At 40.5% G+C, this 20,999-nt stretch overlaps 3 protein-coding genes across 3 annotated transcripts in view; 2 read left to right on the forward strand and 1 right to left on the reverse strand. All coding sequences in view use genetic code 11, as the record gives it.

Annotated features, from left to right (window-relative positions):
* Positions 1-507: 507 nt before the first annotated feature.
* EGR_01549 (EH domain-containing protein) lies at positions 508-6,223 on the forward strand (the record flags this gene model as incomplete). The annotated part of the gene is made up of 5 exons (XM_024490798.1): positions 508-1,128; positions 1,358-1,648; positions 1,783-2,064; positions 4,795-4,953; positions 5,885-6,223. The coding sequence occupies 5 exons, from the start codon at positions 508-510 to the stop codon at positions 6,221-6,223; spliced, it is 1,692 nt and encodes a 563-aa protein (XP_024354663.1).
* A 3,400-nt stretch (positions 6,224-9,623) lies between these two features.
* EGR_01550 (Thioredoxin-related transmembrane protein) lies at positions 9,624-13,021 on the reverse strand (the record flags this gene model as incomplete). The annotated part of the gene is made up of 7 exons (XM_024490799.1): positions 9,624-9,755; positions 10,959-11,063; positions 11,338-11,436; positions 11,939-11,984; positions 12,056-12,184; positions 12,359-12,520; positions 12,900-13,021. 7 exons carry the CDS (start codon positions 13,019-13,021, stop codon positions 9,624-9,626), a joined length of 795 nt encoding a protein of 264 aa, XP_024354664.1.
* Positions 13,022-15,016: 1,995 nt separating this feature from the next.
* The window catches only part of EGR_01551 (Phosphatidylinositol 4,5-bisphosphate 5-phosphatase A), a gene marked incomplete at both ends in the record, with an annotated part of 8,339 nt that continues 2,356 nt past the window's right edge, over positions 15,017-20,999 (forward strand). Inside the window, 9 exons of the mRNA XM_024490800.1 lie at positions 15,017-15,039; positions 17,746-17,853; positions 17,896-17,971; positions 18,020-18,136; positions 18,187-18,294; positions 18,333-18,400; positions 18,616-18,727; positions 19,610-19,719; positions 20,600-20,955. Of these exons, the coding sequence (XP_024354665.1) occupies positions 15,017-15,039; positions 17,746-17,853; positions 17,896-17,971; positions 18,020-18,136; positions 18,187-18,294; positions 18,333-18,400; positions 18,616-18,727; positions 19,610-19,719; positions 20,600-20,955 (1,078 nt within the window). The remainder of the gene's footprint in view (positions 15,040-17,745; positions 17,854-17,895; positions 17,972-18,019; positions 18,137-18,186; positions 18,295-18,332; positions 18,401-18,615; positions 18,728-19,609; positions 19,720-20,599; positions 20,956-20,999) is intronic.

The following is a 20,999-nucleotide window of genomic DNA, read 5'->3' on the forward strand; positions in this document are numbered from 1 at the left end:
GAATAGTTATTGGTACGAAATGTTAGAGTATGTAGTCAAAGGAGCCCTATCTTTACTGTCTTAGAGAGAATACGGGCCCAGAACTGTTAAAAGCAGGAAAAGTTTGCTTAAATGGGAAAGTATTGCACAAAGCCCTGTTAACCTTCTTATATATGAGGCATTTTAAGACATAAAGGCGTTATGAGCTTTAAAAACCGATAAATACGGCCGCATATTAAAAAGCACTAAATACAAACGAATTTTCGCAATTAGAATGGCATAATTATGGGGAAGATCCAAATCTACTGCAAATAGCAAGATGACCCAAATCTCAACTTTTAACCGTGCAATAAAAATTCTTAGCATGTAATACAGTGGCAAGCAGTACTTTATTTTGTTTTGGAGATAAGTTACAGATAAGTTCAAAACGACTTACCTTTCGGCAATTATTAGAGGAATAAACAGCCAATCAAATTTGTCGAGAATTACAGTTACGTGTGCATGGATTTTACATATTAAACGTTGGATATGGAGGGTTTGTTTTCAGCGTCGAAAAAAGCAAAGGATCAAGGAGTCTATAGAACTGTGATTGACGGCTTACATAGCTTATATTTTAAATACCTACTTCCTCTTGAAACGACCTATAGGTTCCACGAATTTCATTCGCCACCTTTGGAACATGCGGATTTTGATTCGACACCCATCGTTTTACTTGTCGGACAATATTCGACTGGAAAAACCACATTTATTCGCTATTTAATTGGTGAAGATTTCCCAGGGATGCGTATTGGACCCGAACCGACGACGGATAAGTTTATTGCTATTATGCATGGAGAACAATCGTCAATAATTCCGGGAAATGCTCTGGTGGTCGACCCAAAAAAGCAGTTTCGCCCATTGTCGGCCTTTGGAAACAATTTTTTGAATCGTTTTCAATGCTCTTTACTAAACAATAAGGTTCTTGAAGGCATATCTCTGGTGGACACGCCTGGGATACTCAGTGGTGAGAAGCAAAGACTTGGACGTGGCTACGATCTTACTGGAGTGATTGAATGGTTCTCACACCATGTTGATAGAATAATTTTGCTATTCGATGCACATAAACTAGATATATCAGATGAATTTAAATCCGTCATTGAAGCGGTCAAGGTGAGCCGTTTTGTGGATTTTCTGATTTTTTTATCATTTCCAAAAACCGAATGCTGCACTTGCCTTTGACTAAGACACTTTCAGTTTAGCATATCCTCCTTTTTTCAGTCAAGTAACCCACTTGTAAGTTTTGTCAGGGATAATAATTATTATTCCAGCTTCTCGGAGAGGCCTTGCATGATTTCTCATAAAGTGTTGACTTTCGGGTAACTGGTTGTCTTCCCATTAGGGCAATGAAGACAAAGTTCGCATTGTACTGAACAAAGCCGATATGGTTGACTTCCAGCAGCTCATGCGGGTATACGGTGCTCTGATGTGGAATCTGGGCAAGATCTTGGGTACCCCTGAAGTGGCGCGTGTATACATAGGCAGCTTCTGGGATCACCAACTCCACTTTGACACAAATCGTCGCCTCTTTGAGCTTGAGCAGGCTGATCTCTTCCAAGACCTTCAAAGTCTTCCGGCCTATTCTACCATTCGCAAACTTAACGATCTTATTCGACGTGCTCGTCTCGCCAAGGTACGCGGATGGACAGTGTTTTCTTTTTATTTGTAACCTCTGGTCTAGAATGCTATGCGTCTAACTACATCTTGGTCCTTTAACAGGTACCATTACGCTGCTAATTGGTACCATATTTTCCTAAAATTCAATAGGTCCATGCGTATATAGTTTCTGAACTTCGACGTCAAATGCCAGCTCTTATTGGCAAAGAAACTAAAAAGAAGGAGCTGATAGCCAATCTCCCCGCAATTTATGAAAATCTTTCTCGGACGCATCACATTTCCATAGGAGATTTCCCACCGATCGACAGGATGCGCGAAATCCTTGCCGCACAAGACTTCAAGTCTTTCAGCAATCTCCAACCCAAACTTATCGCTGGTGTAGAAAAAATGCTATCGGTCGACATTGCAAAGTTAATGCAAATGATTCCTCAAGTAGGTTTTGTTTGTGCACATTTTTGGCACTTTTATTCGTCCTATTTCTGCAAGTACAGCATGATAAAGTCACAATTGGCTGGTAGCCATTTTTTGCAAATCATAAAATCGCCTTAGTTTGATACGGGAAACTCGAGTTTCAAAGTAGTTTAAATCTGTAAAATTCAAAAACTTGCCGATTGTGTGGGTTGAACATCATTTTATTCATCTTATTTCTGTTGGTAATCGTGTTTATTCCCAAAATTCTTCCTTTATAGTCATTTCTTATTGCTTTTTTTAAGTGAAGCCTTGGACATCTTTAACTTAAACGTCGCAATTTTAGGCTAGTTTAGTTTGTAGTAGGGAATTAGAAAACTTTCCTCTTCCGGTAAAAAAATGAATAAATAGGCTTGATGATTTTGACAGTTTCGGTTTTATTGCGGGATGTTCAAAATTCCTGAAGTCGGTTTTTTCCCTTTGTTTGGCTTAAGTACTCTGTTCTAACTTTTTAAAGTGCAGGTTACTGCCCATGGTGCTGATTTATTCCCAAAATGCTTCTGTAGAACTGCGAGATGGGGTACACTCCCACGTTTGCGCTGTGATTGGTGCGAATTCAGTTGGAAAACCTCTGTAGCGAGACAGTTTTACTGCGGATTCCCCGCTATTTTCTCCGCAAAACTTATCGACTCCTGTATGATTGCCTACGTCGAACTCTTTGTTTTCTACCTTGGTGCTTAACGTGTTGGTCTTTCAGTGAAAAGTCCAATACTAGTTATTCACACTCTCCCTGGAGTTGGCTTAAAATCCTTGTTTTTTATCATTCAACACGAAATATCTCGGTGCAATTTTTTGCGTTTTTTGTACTGTAGGTGTTAAGAGGTCACTTGCATGGCGTCCTATTTCTATTCTGCCTTTGTGCAGGTCATCTGTAGTGTTGTTATCACTGTTTGCATTGTATCATCTGTAGTGTTGTTATCACTGTATGCATTGTAAATTCCAGGATTTGGGTTTGTAAAATTTGTGTCACCTTCAGGCCATGCCGAACCTGATCCCTAAGGCCATCGCTTCATCATTACCTGCTAAGTATTTTGCAACCGTGATCCGGTGACTCTCGTTCCGATGCCACTATTATTACCACCGATAACGACATTTTTCTGCCTGTGAAGTAAATTATCAGGTGATTCTGACTTTTCCAACTGGCCAGTAATATAAAACACCGAAAATGTAACACGTGTTTTCTTGTGGTCTATGAAGTTATTGCCTTTTGCAGACACCTTGCCTGACATCTTTTATCCAGTCGAGGCGTCCACGATACATAGCCGGGGGGTATTAATACTAGCATTGAGCACTACATTTGGGCAACAGGAGGATGGTAGCTTTTGTTTCCATATTTTGCTATACTTTAAAAGTCCGGAAAATGATAGACACGTGTTTTCAACCGCGTGGTCATCATCCACGTCTTTTGGGATTGCCTAGTCGTTATATTATGATACTTAATTAGTACATTGCTTTTAATTAAACTTTTTTTCTTAGTAATTGAGCTAGATTTTTGAGAAATACCATTGTGCCAAACGGAAATCCGATGCGGCTACTTATTTTAAAATGCATTTATTAAACATGATTGATTCAGGTGAGGATGATATCAGTCAATGAGTTAACCACAAAAGGTAATATCATGGAGCGATTACAACTAAAAATGTCAAGGGAGAAGAAAGGTCAGGTAAGGTCCATTCCTGAAGTGTCGGTTGTGTGCCTGCTAAAAACGCTAAAAACCGATTTACTCTCAGATCTCATCGCAAGAAGCCTTTGATCTCACAAAGGGGTCATTCCTTTTTCAATAATCTTGTCAGAATGGCCGTTGATTGTCTAAAAGGTGCCTATTTTATCGATTCGTAAATCATGCCCGCTTAGCGCACGTGAATCACACACCGCACGGCTTCTCGTTGCACTTCCATTATATTCAGGTACTCGGCTCGATGTGCGTGGCCACCTGGGGGACTTTCAAAGCTTCCGCTTCTAAAGCCCCGCCAACTTTTTGTTCCTTGAGTGAATTCTTGTGTGCACCGTTTCATTTCGTCACATCAAAGTGCAATGTAAACTTTAAGCTTTTACAGTCCGTTTTTTGGTGCCTTAAGTTTCTCAATCTTACGTTCCTCTCGTTGTACATCTGAAGATATTCGCATTTATCAAATCGATTCCCCTAATGTATGTAATCTTATGTATATCTTTCCGATAACTAGCAAATGCAAAAGCGGTTCCATTGGTTTCTGGCGGCCCCTATCGGCGGAGGAATTTGTTCATTATTACGCCTTAAACTTCTCTCTTGCCGTTGTCACTTATCTCTAAAATCAGTAATTTTAATGGATTTACACCAACTATTTACTGGTCTCTCTAATTTGTCAGCCATTTGGTAAGAATTCGTCTAAAGCTAGATGGTATTCCCATTGAAATTTACATCAGCACCTCCGTAGCACTTATTTATTTCTTTAACGCCTTAGCATCAAAAACAAAAGATTTGGGTCATATCGTTTCCTTCCCATCTAGTCTTGGTATACAGCTGAATCATACCGTTTTTAATACCTCTTATTAAAATTCCGACATTTCCTCCCTACTCGCTTTGGTAGTCGCCCAAGTGAAATGACTTCGGAGTATGGGTAGAGACCGTGCCCTTTTTTCAAAGCTAATGTACCGATCCTGCTCTACCAACGCTTTAGTTTCATCTCATTTTCACTTCGCCTGTCTATCTCACAGGAGCAAAAGGTGGGCTCAGAGGCCTTCCGTCCGCAGGTGGAGGGTGGCGCTTTCGACAACTTTGAGACGCCTTTCGGCTTTGGTGCCTCGGAGGGTATCAACCGTGGCAAGTTTGAAAGCACTTGGGTCGTCGAGCTCGAGGTTCCCGAGGCCTTCGAGGTAAGCCCCCACTGTCTCCTTTGCTCGTCCTCTGCCCCCTCTCCATCTGCATTTACATTCCCCAGGCATTACTCACGCATTTTCTAGTACTCTACACCACTGGGGTTATTACCAGGTGGTCCGAAATGAGCCAAAAGTTCTCCACTGTTTTCATATGCAAGGTTGATCTTATGCTACCACGGCAGCGATTCAGTTGTATTTTAATAGAGTTTATAGTGAATTTCGCTTTAGGGCTATCTGCAGAAGTTCATTTTTGTCTTTTCTGGTCATTCATTCTTGTTTGAGTAGTTTTTGCTCCATTAAATTAATATCATTAGTTTATAGTCGCTGACCTTTTGATCTTAGCCTCTTTTTTCTTAGCCCATGATTCACTTCGCTTCCGTCCCCTCTTGCTAACTTGTCCGATTTATGTCAGCCTCGAAAAGGGGCGAATGAGTCTGCAGTCAATTTAGTAACGCTAAGTAAGGTGAACGTATATTTTTTTCCACTACATCCCTAGTGCTAGTCGATTTAGTTAAATAAACGCATTTAAATTTTATTAATACTTGCTTCTGCTTTTCCATATGTGTTCTATTTGATTGAACCTTACCTTGATTTACTTAGCAAATATTGACTTCACCTCGGACAAGTGATTGTATCCACTATACCGTGAAATTTCTATTTTACAAAAGTTGCATTTGTTTGAATCGGCAATCCCTTGACTGCCTACACTACGTGTGATTGCTTCAAGCACTCAATTAGGCGTTATAATCAGAGTGGGTTTAAGCACCATTGACCTATCACTATCTTATTCATGACAATCGGTAATTTTAAAATTTGGTGGTTGATCGACTTGCTTTAATTGTGGCTAAGCGGACTTCATTGAGGAAAGGAACTAGAAATTTCGTGACCAGAGCGGATAACTCTTGAGTTTTTTCTTTTATGTTAACAGATATTCCGTACATTGGACACCGCAGATGGTAAGATAAGCGGGGAGACGGCTCGTGTGGAGATGCTCAAGTCGCAGTTGCCGGCAGCCACGCTGCGTCGCATTTGGACCCTCTGCGACATTGACAAAGACGGGTGCCTCACGATGGATGAGTTCGCATTGGCGAAGTACTTGATCAAGCTGAAGTTAAACGGGCACGAATTGCCCTCTACTCTCCCTGATCACCTCTATCCGCCCTCTATGCAGTCTTACCGGCTGACGCACGACGGGACCAGTGGCGTGAATGCGGAGTCCTCCTCGATCCACAGCATTCCACTCTCCTCCAAAAATGGCGACATCTAATCGCTTCCCATGCTTTTTACTCCCCCCAGGATATCCAAAACCTCCCTTGCAACTTTTTTCTTGCTTTGAACTTATTTCTGTTGCCTAGTTAAAATTTATTCTAGCGTTCCTTCTTTTCTATGTGCCTTCACCTACAATTTCGTCACGATGGAAAAGTGCTGGTCAAACATAGATATGTATTTATGTCTCGCGTCCATTTGGTCCGTATTTGTTCTTTGGATTTAGACAAATTTTCAGGAAGTAGCTGATCATTTCTGGATGCAAAGACGCTCTCCTTGGCAGGCTCTTGGTTGACATATTCCGACTAGATTTTAGCAACAGCAGCGTCGCATTTGTGAGTGAAATATCCATTTCAGTGGGCCAGAACTAATCCGCATCTATCCAATAAGGGGTACAAGGAGATTACATATAACGTCCTTACTTTGCATGAATGTTTTGGACGGGTTATCAAATTGCGTGGAATGCAAGTACAGAATATAGCCTAGCACTGCTCATCAGGGGGATTCTCGGCTTGTCTTCTTGTGTTGGGGATATCTATAATCTTGGCTTTACTACAAAATTGTCAGGGCACGAAGTTCCGCATTAATTTCGGTTAGCTTAATCATGAATACTCTTAAAAGATCCGGGAGAAACACTGTTGCTGAGTTTCAGAATAATTTCATTGTCCTTAGCCACACTTACAATCACGGTGTACTGCCACAGAACTGGTCCCACTATCAAGATCGTGAGATTCAATTCAGTGGGTGCAAACTCCTGGTCAGTTTGTTACAGGGTAAGTTTAACGAAACGTAATTTATGCTGCTACCAAAAGGTTCCTAATCGTACCATTGCGTAAAATAACCAACCACCGTTGGAACTAACGTGTCCCACACCAAGCCAGTGTCATGCTTAGTGAGATGTAAGCATTGCTCAGGCGACCTAAACGCAACTTGCCGATACCAGCAACCCATGATGAAGAGACCATGTAGATCCCCGTGCAGCAGTATAACTAAACTGTGTAAATTATAAAAAGGGTATCGAGTTATAATTTCCTGTTAAATATTTGAAAAACCCAAGGCAATCTTTGTCGACAAGTGATACATTTAACATGGCTTTAGAAATGCTAACTAAATGGAAAGACGTAGATACAATAAGATTTGAACTGACGCTCAGAATAATTTAAATGCAGTGGCGCGATATTGGATTCGGTTGTGCAGGCTCTTCAGCCACTGTTGCTCATGGTTTTACCTTGGTAGCATGGTCGAGTCTTGCCTCCGTCACTTCCTCTGCATGCTAATAATAAGCATTCCTTCTAATGTGGTATGCCTCCCGAAATGAGCTGGGGCGCTGCGTACAAGCACTATCAGTCAAATTACCGCCACCTTTCGTGCCACAAAGGATGTTTTAAAATAACGAGGATTCGGAGAACTACGAAATGCAAGGTTTCCGGATCTAGAATTCTTGATAAATTGTATGAAAGCCACTCGCTTTATTTTTTGAGCTCATGTTGAGCCCCGAGGTGTATTGGAATATCGGTGCCGGAATCTGAGACGAAAAACAGGTGATTACGTAGACCAGTTTCAGTGGAACCAAATTCGCCAAGGTCACCCCGTGCTGGATGCAGCTTAATGCGGACTGATACATTTAAATATCGGTCCTAATTTTTTAAACTACGCGGCTATCCGAATTCTCAAGGTTCGACATGATCTAAAAACCGAATAATTTGTCGAAATATCATTTTAAGGTTGCTTTTAAACTCTGAATATGTGCCTTGATTGTTGATTTAAATACATCTTTCGGAATCAAGCTGATACCTTTGCGAATACAATAGTCCGGAAAGGGGATCATTTTTAAATAAGTTATGTAGATGCTCCTCTGTGTGTGAAGAGTGCAATTTGTAGAATTTTACACCACATAAGAAAAATAATATCGCATGTAGCCAGCACCATTAATTGTACTCGTCTAACTTTAGTAACATTTACCATGCCCCAATTATTAGATCACGGGCCGCCCCAATCCTGCCGTAAGTTCAGTCAGGCAAAAAGCAGATAAATGCGATTATCATTCATTGGAATGGCAACAAGTCGCATGCTGTTTTTCAAGTGTGACGTAACAAATCGTGGGAATAAAAAAACATTCGCTATTTGAAGTGTATTCCGCAACAGAAAATATACCATCACATTATTTATGCGAAGCGTACATTTGAAATACTAAGGTGTCATACGAGCAGAAGCAATGAAGAACCTCGGAAAAAAGCTTCCAGCAGCCATAAAGCTTCAAGTAACAGCTTCAGATCTAGGTGAATAAGTCCGACTTCCACAGGCATGCTTCACTTCGAGCATTGTGTGGATCCTTGCGGGAAAGGTATTTTCCAATATTGATGAGTAAAACACAATCCTGGTGCAAATACTTATCTAAACATAGTCTTGAGGAACTTGGCTCTGCATTAGTACAGACAAGAGAATCTAAGAATTGGACGAAGGTGGCTTTAGAGGGCATGAGTTCGCAACACTGCCTTTGCGCCTTCCCAGATCTGTGGTTCAAAAGAGCCCAATATGATAATGAAATACATCTACTAGGTCAAAGAAAAGCTTGACCGCGGGTGATCCGATGGCGTAGCATACCATGCTCTCTGTGCCGAAAGTGCACTAACAGCAATTGCCCGAACCGACGAAGGTCACTTAATGTTAAAAACTGCCAGTTTATCCTGCGGCATTTATCGCAATGTGGATCTAGGCGACATGTCCAATGCCCAGTTCAAAAGTGTCAGCCCTCATAATCTAGATGCACACATGAGTGGTGGGTTGGCACAGCAGTTACTGAGTCAATATAGTTTAAACAACTTAGGAAATAAAATGCGTATAAAATAACATTATAACAATTTGCAGTAGTCTCAAGTTTTGTGGACAATGAAAGTAGCCTAGAAGTTCTCCCTTAAAATTATTTTAGGGAAGTCGATCGGGTGAAATTTTTATATAGAACTTTCAGTACACATTGGTAGCGGTTCAGGTTGTCAAACTAAACCTACTCACGCAGATAAAAAACCATTTATCGCATTAGTGAAAATGCATATGACAAGGGAACACCAAATCCCTAGTTGTCAAGATGTACTCTTGCAAAACTTCATAGTGGAGACTAATGTTGCCTTGAGCAAAAGATGCCTGGGCGAAGTTCACACCCATAAACGCACCCTCACAGTCTCAAAGCAAGCACTGCACATCTCTTGATTCCCAAAATTTATACATTAGGGTGAGGAGATCAGAAAAGGGTAAGTGTAATACGCAGGAAGGAGCTAAAAACACATTTCACTCCTTCTACACCTTATTCAAAACAGTAACATCTTAGTGTGAATGAGGGAAGATAGAAATTCGATATGGCAATTAGAAGCGAGCTCTTGGATATGGAATTGACATTTTTAAGGCTACTTTCTACTATTGCAACGGCGAAGCACTAAAGGTTCATCTGCTTGAACACAATCTTTGGTATCCAGTGGTTTGACCTCAGTCCAACTGTTGTCTTCACTGTCTTCCAAAACACTGTCCTGTTCCATGTCCTGCAAGAGGAAGAAGTGGTTGAGGTAACGCATCAACCGAGTTCAAACTCTACCCTGTCGATTGGACGCTTGGAAGTGGCAAAAAGGAAATTCAAATTTAGAATAGCAGATAATGTAAGCAATTTCAAAGTGGCAAATAAAGCCACGAATGGAAATTTTACTTCTCTAACATGCAACATTAAAAATGGACAACCAATGCCAATGACCCCAAAGGGGTTAAAAGCGGCATGATGCCTCGTTTCGACAGCATTACTGACATTCGAGCAAGGAAAAAATATTCACTACTTTTGTTGAAAAAGATGATTACTCTTCTAAACCAATCATTCGAATATGATGGTAGAAGTCATTTAAACGTAATTGAAATGTTCGTCCCCTATATGCTCCATCACAATTGATATGACACAAGAGACAAGTGGAACAAGTGAAACTCGACATTTTTGTCACCATCATAACCAAAATTAAGGCCAAAATGACCCGATGAACGACTAGAAACAAAGGAGGATTGTTAATTTCGGAAAATAACTAGCCATCACTGTCACACTGATACAACAAAATACTGGGTGAAACAATTTGATGGTTCCAGAAGCACGGATTCTCTAGAAACTCACAAACAAGGGGCGCATTTGTAAGCACCATGCCTGATGAGATATGCGAATTAAAGAGAAGTACCACAAAGTTCGCGATTTGTCAGCCGAAATGATGTAGCGATCTACAATTCGCTATTGATGACAACACAAACGACACCTGTACGGTATTTAACAAAGAGCTTTGAGTTCCAACATCTTAATAATCAGACTCCATTACAATGGTTTGGTGGCTTTGAGAAAACATCAGAGATCCAGCACGAATTAGCATGTTACCATGTATCAAATATGTCTGTTTCATCGAAAAGACAAACCAAAGATGTGGAGATAGGGTACCAAAATTCTAAGTCAACAAAAACAAAATTGTTCTTCATAAATTTAATCCTTATGGACCACTACTTGTCTCAACTGGAAAAGCAAAAGGATTTATTTAGTAATTATTTACCATTTTTAATAGTTGATATCAAGTGAGAAAATATGGACATATTTGCACATTTTAGAAAGACCAAAAGATACTCATCTCGATGGTGAATGAAACAGTGAGACACTGTGGAGAGAAGTAGTAGAACCTGGTATTTGAAAAAACGAAAATGAACGGGGGAAGCAGACAAATACTCACATTCTCCTTCGTCACGATGGGCTTTGGTGGCTCTCCTTCCATGCCCACGATATTGAGTATTTGGGGACGCGGTGGACAGAAATACTCGCAGACACAGAGGATAAGCTTAGTAAAAGATTAAAAGAACCCGGAAAAAACACTTATGTTTCAAAAATACCCTTCCTGTCGTATTTCAAGCAAATTTGTTTGACGGTAAAGCGAACAAAATTCCCTTGAATGTATGCCATTCATGCGCAATCAAGTTCGGCGCCAAGCGCTCAAGTACGGATAAGGAGAAGCCAGTTCATGTGTGCCAGCATAGTCTAACACTACGCGATATGCATATACCTACCTGACCCAAATTTATGACAAAAGAATAAAAGAACAAACGTCAGCGTACCATGCCCATAGCTGCTCCAGAGGCAAGAACGCCAGTGCCGACTAAGATAATCGACAAGGAAGCCGGCACGCCATAATCCGTCATCGCTCTGTGAGCTTTCTAAGCGAAGAAAGCAAGAAAAACAGGCATTATCCCGAGTGAACGTCAACTGACCATATTTTTGAATTAAAAGCTATTTCCACTTTAGCTATTCCCATAAAAGCATACCTATCCCCGTGAAGGTTACGAAAGGGCAAAACCATTTAAATTTCCACTGCTTAGTAGTATACACAGCCACTTTCGTCCTTATTACTACCATCAAACAATACGTTAAGAATACTGCGTAAGCTTATAACAAAACTAAGTCAATGTCACAATTAAGGAAGGAGCGCATTAATCTTAGAAACACATAAAGTGGCTTCGCACGTTAAACATTAATGTCGAACCCCAAGGAGGCGCATAAAGCAAGCAGCAAAGCATCTACATTGTATTAAGTAGTCATTCAAGACAAAAACACATGAAGCATGATCCGATGTAGAAAACCGAAAGAAGTTTACGAGTTTATTGATAAAGTGGGGCATCGGTGAGGTTCGCAAAAAAATGAAGCAGCGAAGACGCTTACAGTGATTGAAAGACAGAGATCGAGGAATCGAACGACAGCAGACATACTAGAATTGCACAAAAAATGCATTTTTCAGTCGGTGACAAAGAAAGACATTCAGCGTAAAGAGAAACTCACTAGAAAGCATTTGGCGAAAGCGACCAGGTGGTCGGCTCGATGAGCTCGAACTCACGATTCTCTATAAAGTGAAGTAACTGATCCGTCTTCCGCTTTCCCTTAACATTTCGAAACACACCATCTTTGACACTATAACATATTAAAAGTAAAGAAAGTTTGCTACTTTATGGGAACAGAAAAAATTTAAAACAACCACTAGCAGCATGAAAAGCAGTAGAATATGATTTCGAATCACATGCTAAGTGAAAGAAATATAAAAGAATAAGAGAAGTCTCGTAAAAGTAGCAAATCAACAAAGTTTACTGAAAGATAGTGGGAAGAGAGGTGATTGTAAAAATCATAGCCACAGCTGACTCAGCAGAGCAGTCAAGCTGGGCCACTTTGATGTCGTGATGTGGAGCTAGCTCTGCAAAGCGCTTCCATTCCACTGCTACCAGGTTGCAAGCGGGACACCAGGGCGCGTAACTACAAAGAAAACGTGGAAGTGCTGTGGTTTTCTAGGAAACACAAGTAAGATCCAGGTGAATAACCCTAGTCATAGGAAGATGGAAAAAACTTCACGCTAATACACTCTACATAGAAGACATAGCATAAACCAAGCAAAATGGTAATTTTTAAGTGATTTACATTGCAATACCAAACTGCACTAGAAGGGTAAAAGACGCGGAGTAGAACCCAGTCTAATAAACCAAACAAAACCGTCTTACATTAAAATGTAACTTCAAATTTCACGAAAGTCAGTGAAGATTTGTTAAAAATAGGAATACCACGACACATTTACTACGCAGGAAATGAGGTAGTGTCAAACAATACGATCAATATTAAATTCCAGCAAGAAACTCACAATTCGACCATCCATTCACCAGACAAGATTGTTGTCCAATTGCTAACATTAATGGGGAGTGATTCCTGAGCATCAGTACAGAAGGGTAGGAAGAAGACACACAGACACAATGGGCACAGCATGTCAAGTTAGAACAACTAAATTAGCTCATTATAACGACTAATCCTGCGCCTTTCACTTAAGGAGAGGATAAGAATAGGTTAAAAAGGGCGTTTGCCTTATTAAAAAATGTTGGTTTCAATAGCGAAACATAATACAGACTGATCAGAAGTAAAACACCGACTTTTGCAAAATTATTATGGAAAACTTTGGCAAATTTGCCGGAATATTCAAAAATAGGAAAATATGTCATATTGATACAATGCATTTTATAAAATAAAGCAAACACCTAAACTACCGGGTTCTCGTCCATTGGGTGACAAATTGGTTTGTTTTCTCATAATGGAATGGATAAGTAACCTATAAAACACCGTTAGTCAGCCGTTTGAGACGAATTAGGAATATCCACATTTTTTCATGCATATTGCAGATGCCCAAAGCCCTGCCATATTTCTGCCTGCTAACTAACACTACTTATATTAACTTGCCAGTTGTTTCGCTGCATATTTAATCGCGTAGCAATTTAGTTTATTTAGCTTTTGCTGCCGCCTAGGCTTAAGGTTGGATACTCGTGGCTCCAGATTCCCAGTTCCTCTATATTCGGATTGCAAACCCCATTCTAGGTTTACATGCCCAAACACAGTTCCAAAGAAGAATTGGGACGGGTGGCGGTGGCGGGCAAAGCTGATCCGAAATGACTGCTGTCCCGGTTTTCCTCATTAACTATCAAGACTAAGCTTCACAGGAGGAAAGTATATGCTTCAATCGGCTAGAGCTACAGGGAATCTTATTTAATTGAATATTAAATAGGTTTTCACCCTCAGAATCCACTCTAATCTATTTTTCAAAGAAGGCCATTTTCTAATGGAACGCCTTACAAATAGACCAGTTTACAATTTAATTGTTGAGAGGGTAGAAGAGCTTGACTCTAACTTGTTAACACCGTGAGCTGTTAAACTCGGATAAGTAGCCCAGCAGCAATAAATTGGGAAGGAATTCACATACAATACCCTGAGCCTTCAATGAAGTTGCAATAATCCGCAGCAGTACGTAGCATATGTAACTACCGCTACCCATTAAAATCGCCGCTTTTGAAGGCTGGAGTAACTGCACAGTCAAAAATCACTACAACTATTACTTATCCTTAAACGCAACATATCTCTTAGAATTTTGCGATTCGAAGGGCACTGAATACGTTAAAAACAAACAAAGCTAAGATGAGAGGGCAGTAGTAATGCCTTGGCGCGTGCCCAATATTATGTATGCGGTAATTTGATGTTTCATTAACCCATTTTCAACCACGCGGCTCATACCAATAGCCTTCATGCTCTTCTGTACATTGGTAACACTTTCTCCTAAACTATTTTGCCTCATTACAAATTCAATGAACATTCAGTGAACCATACGTGTTATCAACACCGTCTTTGGTCAGTAATGCATAAAAAAGCAAGGTAGTGCAGTGTCGCTGCTTTAAAATGGTCTCAAAAGCAATTTATTGGAATTTTAGCTGGAAATTGAAAGGATATTTAGCATGAAAGTTAAAAAATCTATGGAGTCTATATTTGCACTCAAGATATTGCACCTTTCCTGTGTGTATTGTTGTGATTTAACTGTTTATTTGACTCTTGACTTTGGTAACAGGAGCGATGGTCTCCGGGCCAAGATAGTAGCCTCAAGTCCGATCGTAAATCGAATCCATACATTCTGCCCAGGCACCATGAATTTATTTCCGTTGAGGTCTCGGGGGGCCGCATTATATTTACAATTGCTAGCTAGGTCGGTCGCGTGCAAATGAAACATTTTCTTACAACTTTGCTGTTTTAAATGGAAAAGCAAGCGTGTTTACGTTTGAGATTAAGCAGTGTACGCAGTACAGTTTTGCTATAGTTTTACCAATCATTTTTGACTCTTTTAGCGGACGTTGAAATCAGGGAAATATGTTGCATATTCTGCAGTTGTTTGGCTTGCTCGGCTCACGGTTGGTGTCCTTGAGACCCTGAAATTGTGTTCTTGAAAAGATGGGGTTCGTTGGGTCAGTCAGGTTGGTTCATGCTTACTTTGCGGCTTCTCATTCTCTGGGCAGATTTGTGCTCTCAAGTTTGGAGTTCTTTGGATAGTTCGGATTTCTCATCAAAATTCCCTAGGCTATTTCTGATTCTGGTCCAAACTGATATATTCCACATATGCTAATTTCATCTTGTTTAGTTCCTTGTTTACTTGAGTGTGGAAATTATGCAGACTATAGTTCTCATCGTGAGGGTGAGAATTCATTAAGAACTCGCACCTGCAAACTTAATATTTTCGACTTCGGTCTCCTGCCGCTGCAATATACCAGCTATAAATCACTCGAATTTCATAATAATGGAAATAACATATTATAGCTGTTTTAGTAGTACTATTCGTCTCATCACATGAGCTTTTGTTGCTTCTTCTTATTCGAATTCCAGTCAAGTATTAGGAGTTTACATGGTTTACCAAATTTTTCTCGGTTAGGTTGAATTTTTAATCGGTTTTAAGTACACTGTTAAGTCGGACTGAAAGTCTTTTCTGTATCATTCATTTTGGGTGGTTCTACTTCTGCATATTTTGTCACTGTATAGATTCTTAGTATGGCTTTAGTATTATTCTTAGATTCATGCAATATTTTAAAAATACCTAATTGTACTATTGACCTAGTAGATGAATACATAAAATATGTTCTGAAATGCACGTCTCATATTAATAGCGAATTCGTCACATTGTAATGTTCTTGTTAACATTTGCTTGCACTTCTCTTACTTGTTTTGCTGGTCGACTTGTAGTGTTATGCTGAATAATTTTGATAGTATGACACTGGGCTTTATTCTAAATATTGTGTGAATTTCAAATAGTCATTCTGAATTAATAAAAATGTCCGTATTTTGGCGCAAGAAATTATGTGTTTAGAAGTGAACGGAAATCATACTGACGGTCTTTGCACATGCGGCCTTAGTAAGGGTACTGATGGACCGAAATAGTCCTTTCAGCTGTTCCTTTCACTTTTTGTCTTACATCGAATTTCTGTTTCATCAGTGCCATCGATTTACTGCTTAACGTTAAGTTTTGGAAAGTTTGTTTACTAGATTTACCGTTAGCTTGTCTTTTTGTTTTTAATTGTATCTAATGAGTTAAGTGTTAATTCAAGTGAGCGGATTCTAATGTGAATTAGTGTTTTTTACGATGACTTCCAAATAAATATTTTGTATCTCTGACGCCTTTTAGATGTCGTTTCACTTGTCTAGCTCACTTCTGGCTGAAACATGTGACAATCAGTCGCGCGTTTGTTAACCCAATTGCTAGGGACCAATCTGGAGCCACATATGCAGCTTCATTATGCAAGCAGCGTTTATGATTAACGTTGAAATGAAGGCAATATTTTTTGGAGTACAACAAGCCATACTGACATGGTGGAAATTTTGTTGTTGACTACAAATGTATGATCCAAAGTAGCTCCCAAAGCCTTAGCATGTATTTTGGCAGTCATGGTTAATCTTCCAAAATGCTACTTCCTGACGTATATGTTTCCATCTTTGCTTACGATAACCGTTAAACAAATTCGTTTTCTGAAGATGCGACGGTCTTACTAGCAAGCTGATGAATTGCTTTTACGATGCAGTAGAGTTTTTGCTATTTTTCCTCTTTACAAACAAACAGCACCAACTTAAAATGTGGCTTGCTGAAAATATTATTCCTACCAACTGGGACTGCATTTAGCTGCTATACAAAAATATGCGATTAATTTGTCTACAGTATGCGAATATCACTTTTTGAAGTTCAATTATGCAGCTACTTACTCTTTTATGGCGAAGAGTTCCTTCACACTTTCGGTAGGGAACCATGCCAAATTAAAATCAGGTAGTACTTGTAAGGTCATTTTTTGGTTTTACCGAGCATATCAGCTGTTCAGAAAACTTGATTTGCGCGTCTGTCCTTATTTCGATTTGGTTTTTTTGTCGTTATTGTCCTGTCATTAAATCATTTGACATCATTCTCTGTGCCAAAAAGTTTGCGCTTGTGGATACTCCCTTTTTGCTGTAACATCTGGTGCTTATTTCGGTTTGCAAAATGTTATCGCAAAACAAACACCCGTCTCGCGGCTCGTCCTTTCTCCATTCGATCATTTGCATCTGCTTGTATGAATTCAACTTTGCCACCTTAATTAGATGTTATTTTTTATCTGTATTGTGCTAAGTATGAAACGTCTACTTGTCCTGATACTTCAATTGGTGAGTCACATGGTCATTTGTGCACATTGCTTGTGTGAGGCATCCTTTATTGTAAGCGTGATGAATTTCCATTTCTTCGCACCTTGTCAGAAGTTTACATCTCCATCCATATCGTAAAGGGGTCGTATTTTAGTCTCTACTAGAAGTTATTCGCATTTTGTTTCTAAGGCCACTGTTTCAGTATCATTTGAAAGTTGGTGCAGCTTGCTCAATCTAAAGTATATGCTCCTGCCCACCATTTAAGATAGTTTATGGGCTATTTTAAGCTTTATTTAGCTCCCAAAAGACGTCTTTGGCCATGCGCAAGCTATTTAGAGGTAGTTTTATCAAACTTCCAGTTGTTTTGGTGTTTTGGTCGACTTGGCTATCTGGGTGCTTGCTTAGGTCTTTCCATGACTGCTTCTGCCACGCGATTCTGCAACGGAAACTTCAGTGCGAACTCACAATAACATGGAGCACTGTGCACATTTCTGCATCCCTCAACTTTATGGTGTTTTTTATAGTGTCTACTGTTGCACATGGAATGTCGGTGGTGAGACACCACCACGACAGGACCTCTCGAAGCTTCTGGGTGTGGATTGCGAACCGCATCCTGATGTAATCTTTCTTGGGTAAGTGCCCGTACTCTCCCACAACCCGGCCTTTACCTTCAGTTTGCAAGAAGTCGTCAGATCGGATGAGTGGTACAACGCTTTAAAGATAGTTATGGCTCCTTTGAACTACGTTCTGGTAAGACTCGTTTTCCAACCTCACGTTTGCATCCCCTTCCTATATTAGATCAAATACAGAAACTGTTGGGCCATTTGGATCTACGCCTTCGTAAAACGGTATCTCCTGCCGGCCATAAATAACATTGAATCCGAGATGACGGCTTTCGGTTATGCAGGAATAATGGTAGAATAGGGCTACTTTTTATATCACCAACTTTATTCTTTCCCATCTAGGGCAATAAAGGGGCATGTAGTGTACGTTTTGAGGTCTGCGGTGTTAACATTGCGTGTGTGTCTGCCCACTTCACACCGCACCCCGAGAAGCTTGAGGATCGCATTAACGTAGGATGGAGGACGCACTTTCTAATCGCCTCACCTAGGACTACCGCGATGTCTTGAAAGATCAAACCTTCCGTGACCCAGACGTGAATCTTCTCATGGATCATGAGTAAAGACTTTTAGATTGGTCGATGACTTTGACGCCTTTGGTGTCAATTCGTCCCATACTTTTAGCTGAGGGTTAAAAGTTTTGACGCTAGCTCTTCCCACTTTCATCCATGGTTGTCTCCAAGCCAATATCCCATTTTCGTTTGATACCCGTGGTCGGAGTGATGTTGCACCATTTATCGGTCATATTCCGGGTTTATATGATTAATCTTTTAGTTATATTTTCTGGATGGGTGATCTGAATTTTCGAACGGAGGGTTTGGAAAAGGATGCCGTCGAACACCTGATCTTATCGAAACGCATCGACGTCTTAATGGAATACGACCAGGTAACGGCTTCTCACATAATTGATGGACCGATCAAGTAACAAGGGCAGCGAATTTATGTTAATTCAGCATTCGAATCTAGATTTATTGTGGTTGATGATCTGTTATATCAACAGCAAGTTTTTTTGGGATCAGCAATGACACTTTGTTGGAAACTATTTTATGCTAATTCGAAAAATAAGTCTTTCTGAGGTTGTATAAGCTTTGATCGCTTACCCGACTTGGAAAACTTGTTGGCCATATAGTTTTTGCACGCCTGCACATGAAAATGGTACTGTCTTTCAAATCTTATTTTAATTACATTGTTTTGGTTGTTAATTATAATCCTGATTTAAGTTTGTAAATTCGTGTACTTTGCACTCAAATGAAACCGTATGCGCTGTTGCTGTGTAGATAGCACTGAATGCACCAGATCCTTCGAGTGTATTTCGAGGCCTCTCCTTGCTATAGGGCGTCTGGGTTGCTGTATCAATAATCTCGACTTTTGATACGATTCTTTTATTTTACTCTTGTCATTACGCGCGGCATGTGATTCACGAAACACGTCTGCTAAAGGTTCTGGCAACTCAGTTTGTTTCAATCATTTAGAAAGGGCTGTAATCCACTTCTAGGCGATCGAAAAAATTGTTTCAAATCTCACTACTTTTATGTCAAAGTAGCTAACAAGGAAATGAACACTTGGGCCACGCTTCGGTGTGACTACCGACATTGGTAAAACGCTTACCAGTTATTAGCGCTTTGTCATCAAAACCCGGCAGTCTTACTGGCGGTCTTGATTTCCTCATCCTCCCTTACCTAAGGGTTGCTTGTCGAACTGGCTGGATTCGTTTCATAGTTGTACTCCGGCGTTCCGCTCACTGTCGATTTACTGGTTACTGCTTTAGTTAAGAAGAGCCATGAAAAATGAATTGGCATTTCTCGACTTCAAAGAAGGTGAGATTACATTCCCACCAACCTTCAAGTACGACAAGGGTACAAAGAACTATGATTCTAGGTGAGTATGTTCTTTCAAATACCTCTGGTTACCATCACTACTATTTATGTACCGTTTGCCATACTTGCTAGCCTGATGAGTGCTGTTTACTTTTGTTCACTTGCCATGCAACAGCTTATTTAGGTGACAGCAGGTCTTCTCACCCATCATATACGGAATATCCTATTTTGAAATCCTTGATTGTATTAAGACTTTTGAACCGTTTTTAAGAAGTCGCACCTAAGGCAAAGGCGTAACACTCTTCACAGGCCGACTGCTAGTTTTCTTCGAACGAAGTGGAAGTGTGAATTGAGAATGGCGCACATTTTCCGTTTAGAATGTCTCACGTGGCGATGAATTCCAGCTGATTGGACGGAATGGGGCAACCCCCCCCCCCCATTGGTTCATCCAAGCGTTTTTATGACAATGCGAGGTCAAAAATTAGTTTGAACTAGGTGGCTAGACAGATTTCCCATTCACAGTATTTACTAGTTAGCTATGCATCCATTCATATGAATCTCATTTTCTCTTGAATGCGAATGTTCTTCACTGTACTGTCGCGTATTGGTTCATCCTGAAAATTCGGCCATCACTTAACTCCGATTAGTATGTTTTTCAGGAACCGGATCTTAATATAATAAGCTTAACTTTGGACGAATAAAAGTGCCACTTTATCTGGAATGCGTCGAGATAATTAAAAGAGTTGCCGGTACCTGATAGTGTTTCTGAGCAGGAAAGTAAAGTATCGACAATTTGTACAATAGTTTTGTACAGGCAGAAGAATTATCGCAATCTTCTTTGCGTCTTTGGTTTGATCAAGCCTGATTGCAATTGAATTTGAGACACCATATTCGACGTCCTTTTGGACTGAGACGGTGTCTGTTTATGGTTGCTTTTCAAGTAAGAAGCAGAGAGTACCATCGTACACGGATAGGATCCTCTACATGGCTCACAATGATTTTGCATTGGAGCACAACGTGCAGTTGGATGAGATGGGCCGCAGGATGCCACAGGCAACATGTAAGCGAGCGGTGCGCGGCGGCCCTTCCGCCTCCTCATCCGTCTCTGCATCCGCCGATACCGCTACCAAAGAGCGCCGCGGGGAGAACGCGACACCGAAGCTTCACCTCCTCGCCTACGACCATTTACCCAACTACATCTGTTCCGACCACCGCCCAGTTTTCGCCCGTTTCCACGCTTGCGTACCCTCTGTATGGTTCCAGCTTCCTGTCCGCTTCATCCAACCCGTTTCTCTCAGTAGGTCTTTCTTCTCCTCCCCCCCCCCCTCCTCTTTACATTTG

The sequence above is a fragment of the Echinococcus granulosus genome, assembly GCF_000524195.1.
Source record: "Echinococcus granulosus chromosome Unknown EG_S00006, whole genome shotgun sequence".
Lineage (NCBI taxonomy): Eukaryota > Metazoa > Platyhelminthes > Cestoda > Cyclophyllidea > Taeniidae > Echinococcus > Echinococcus granulosus.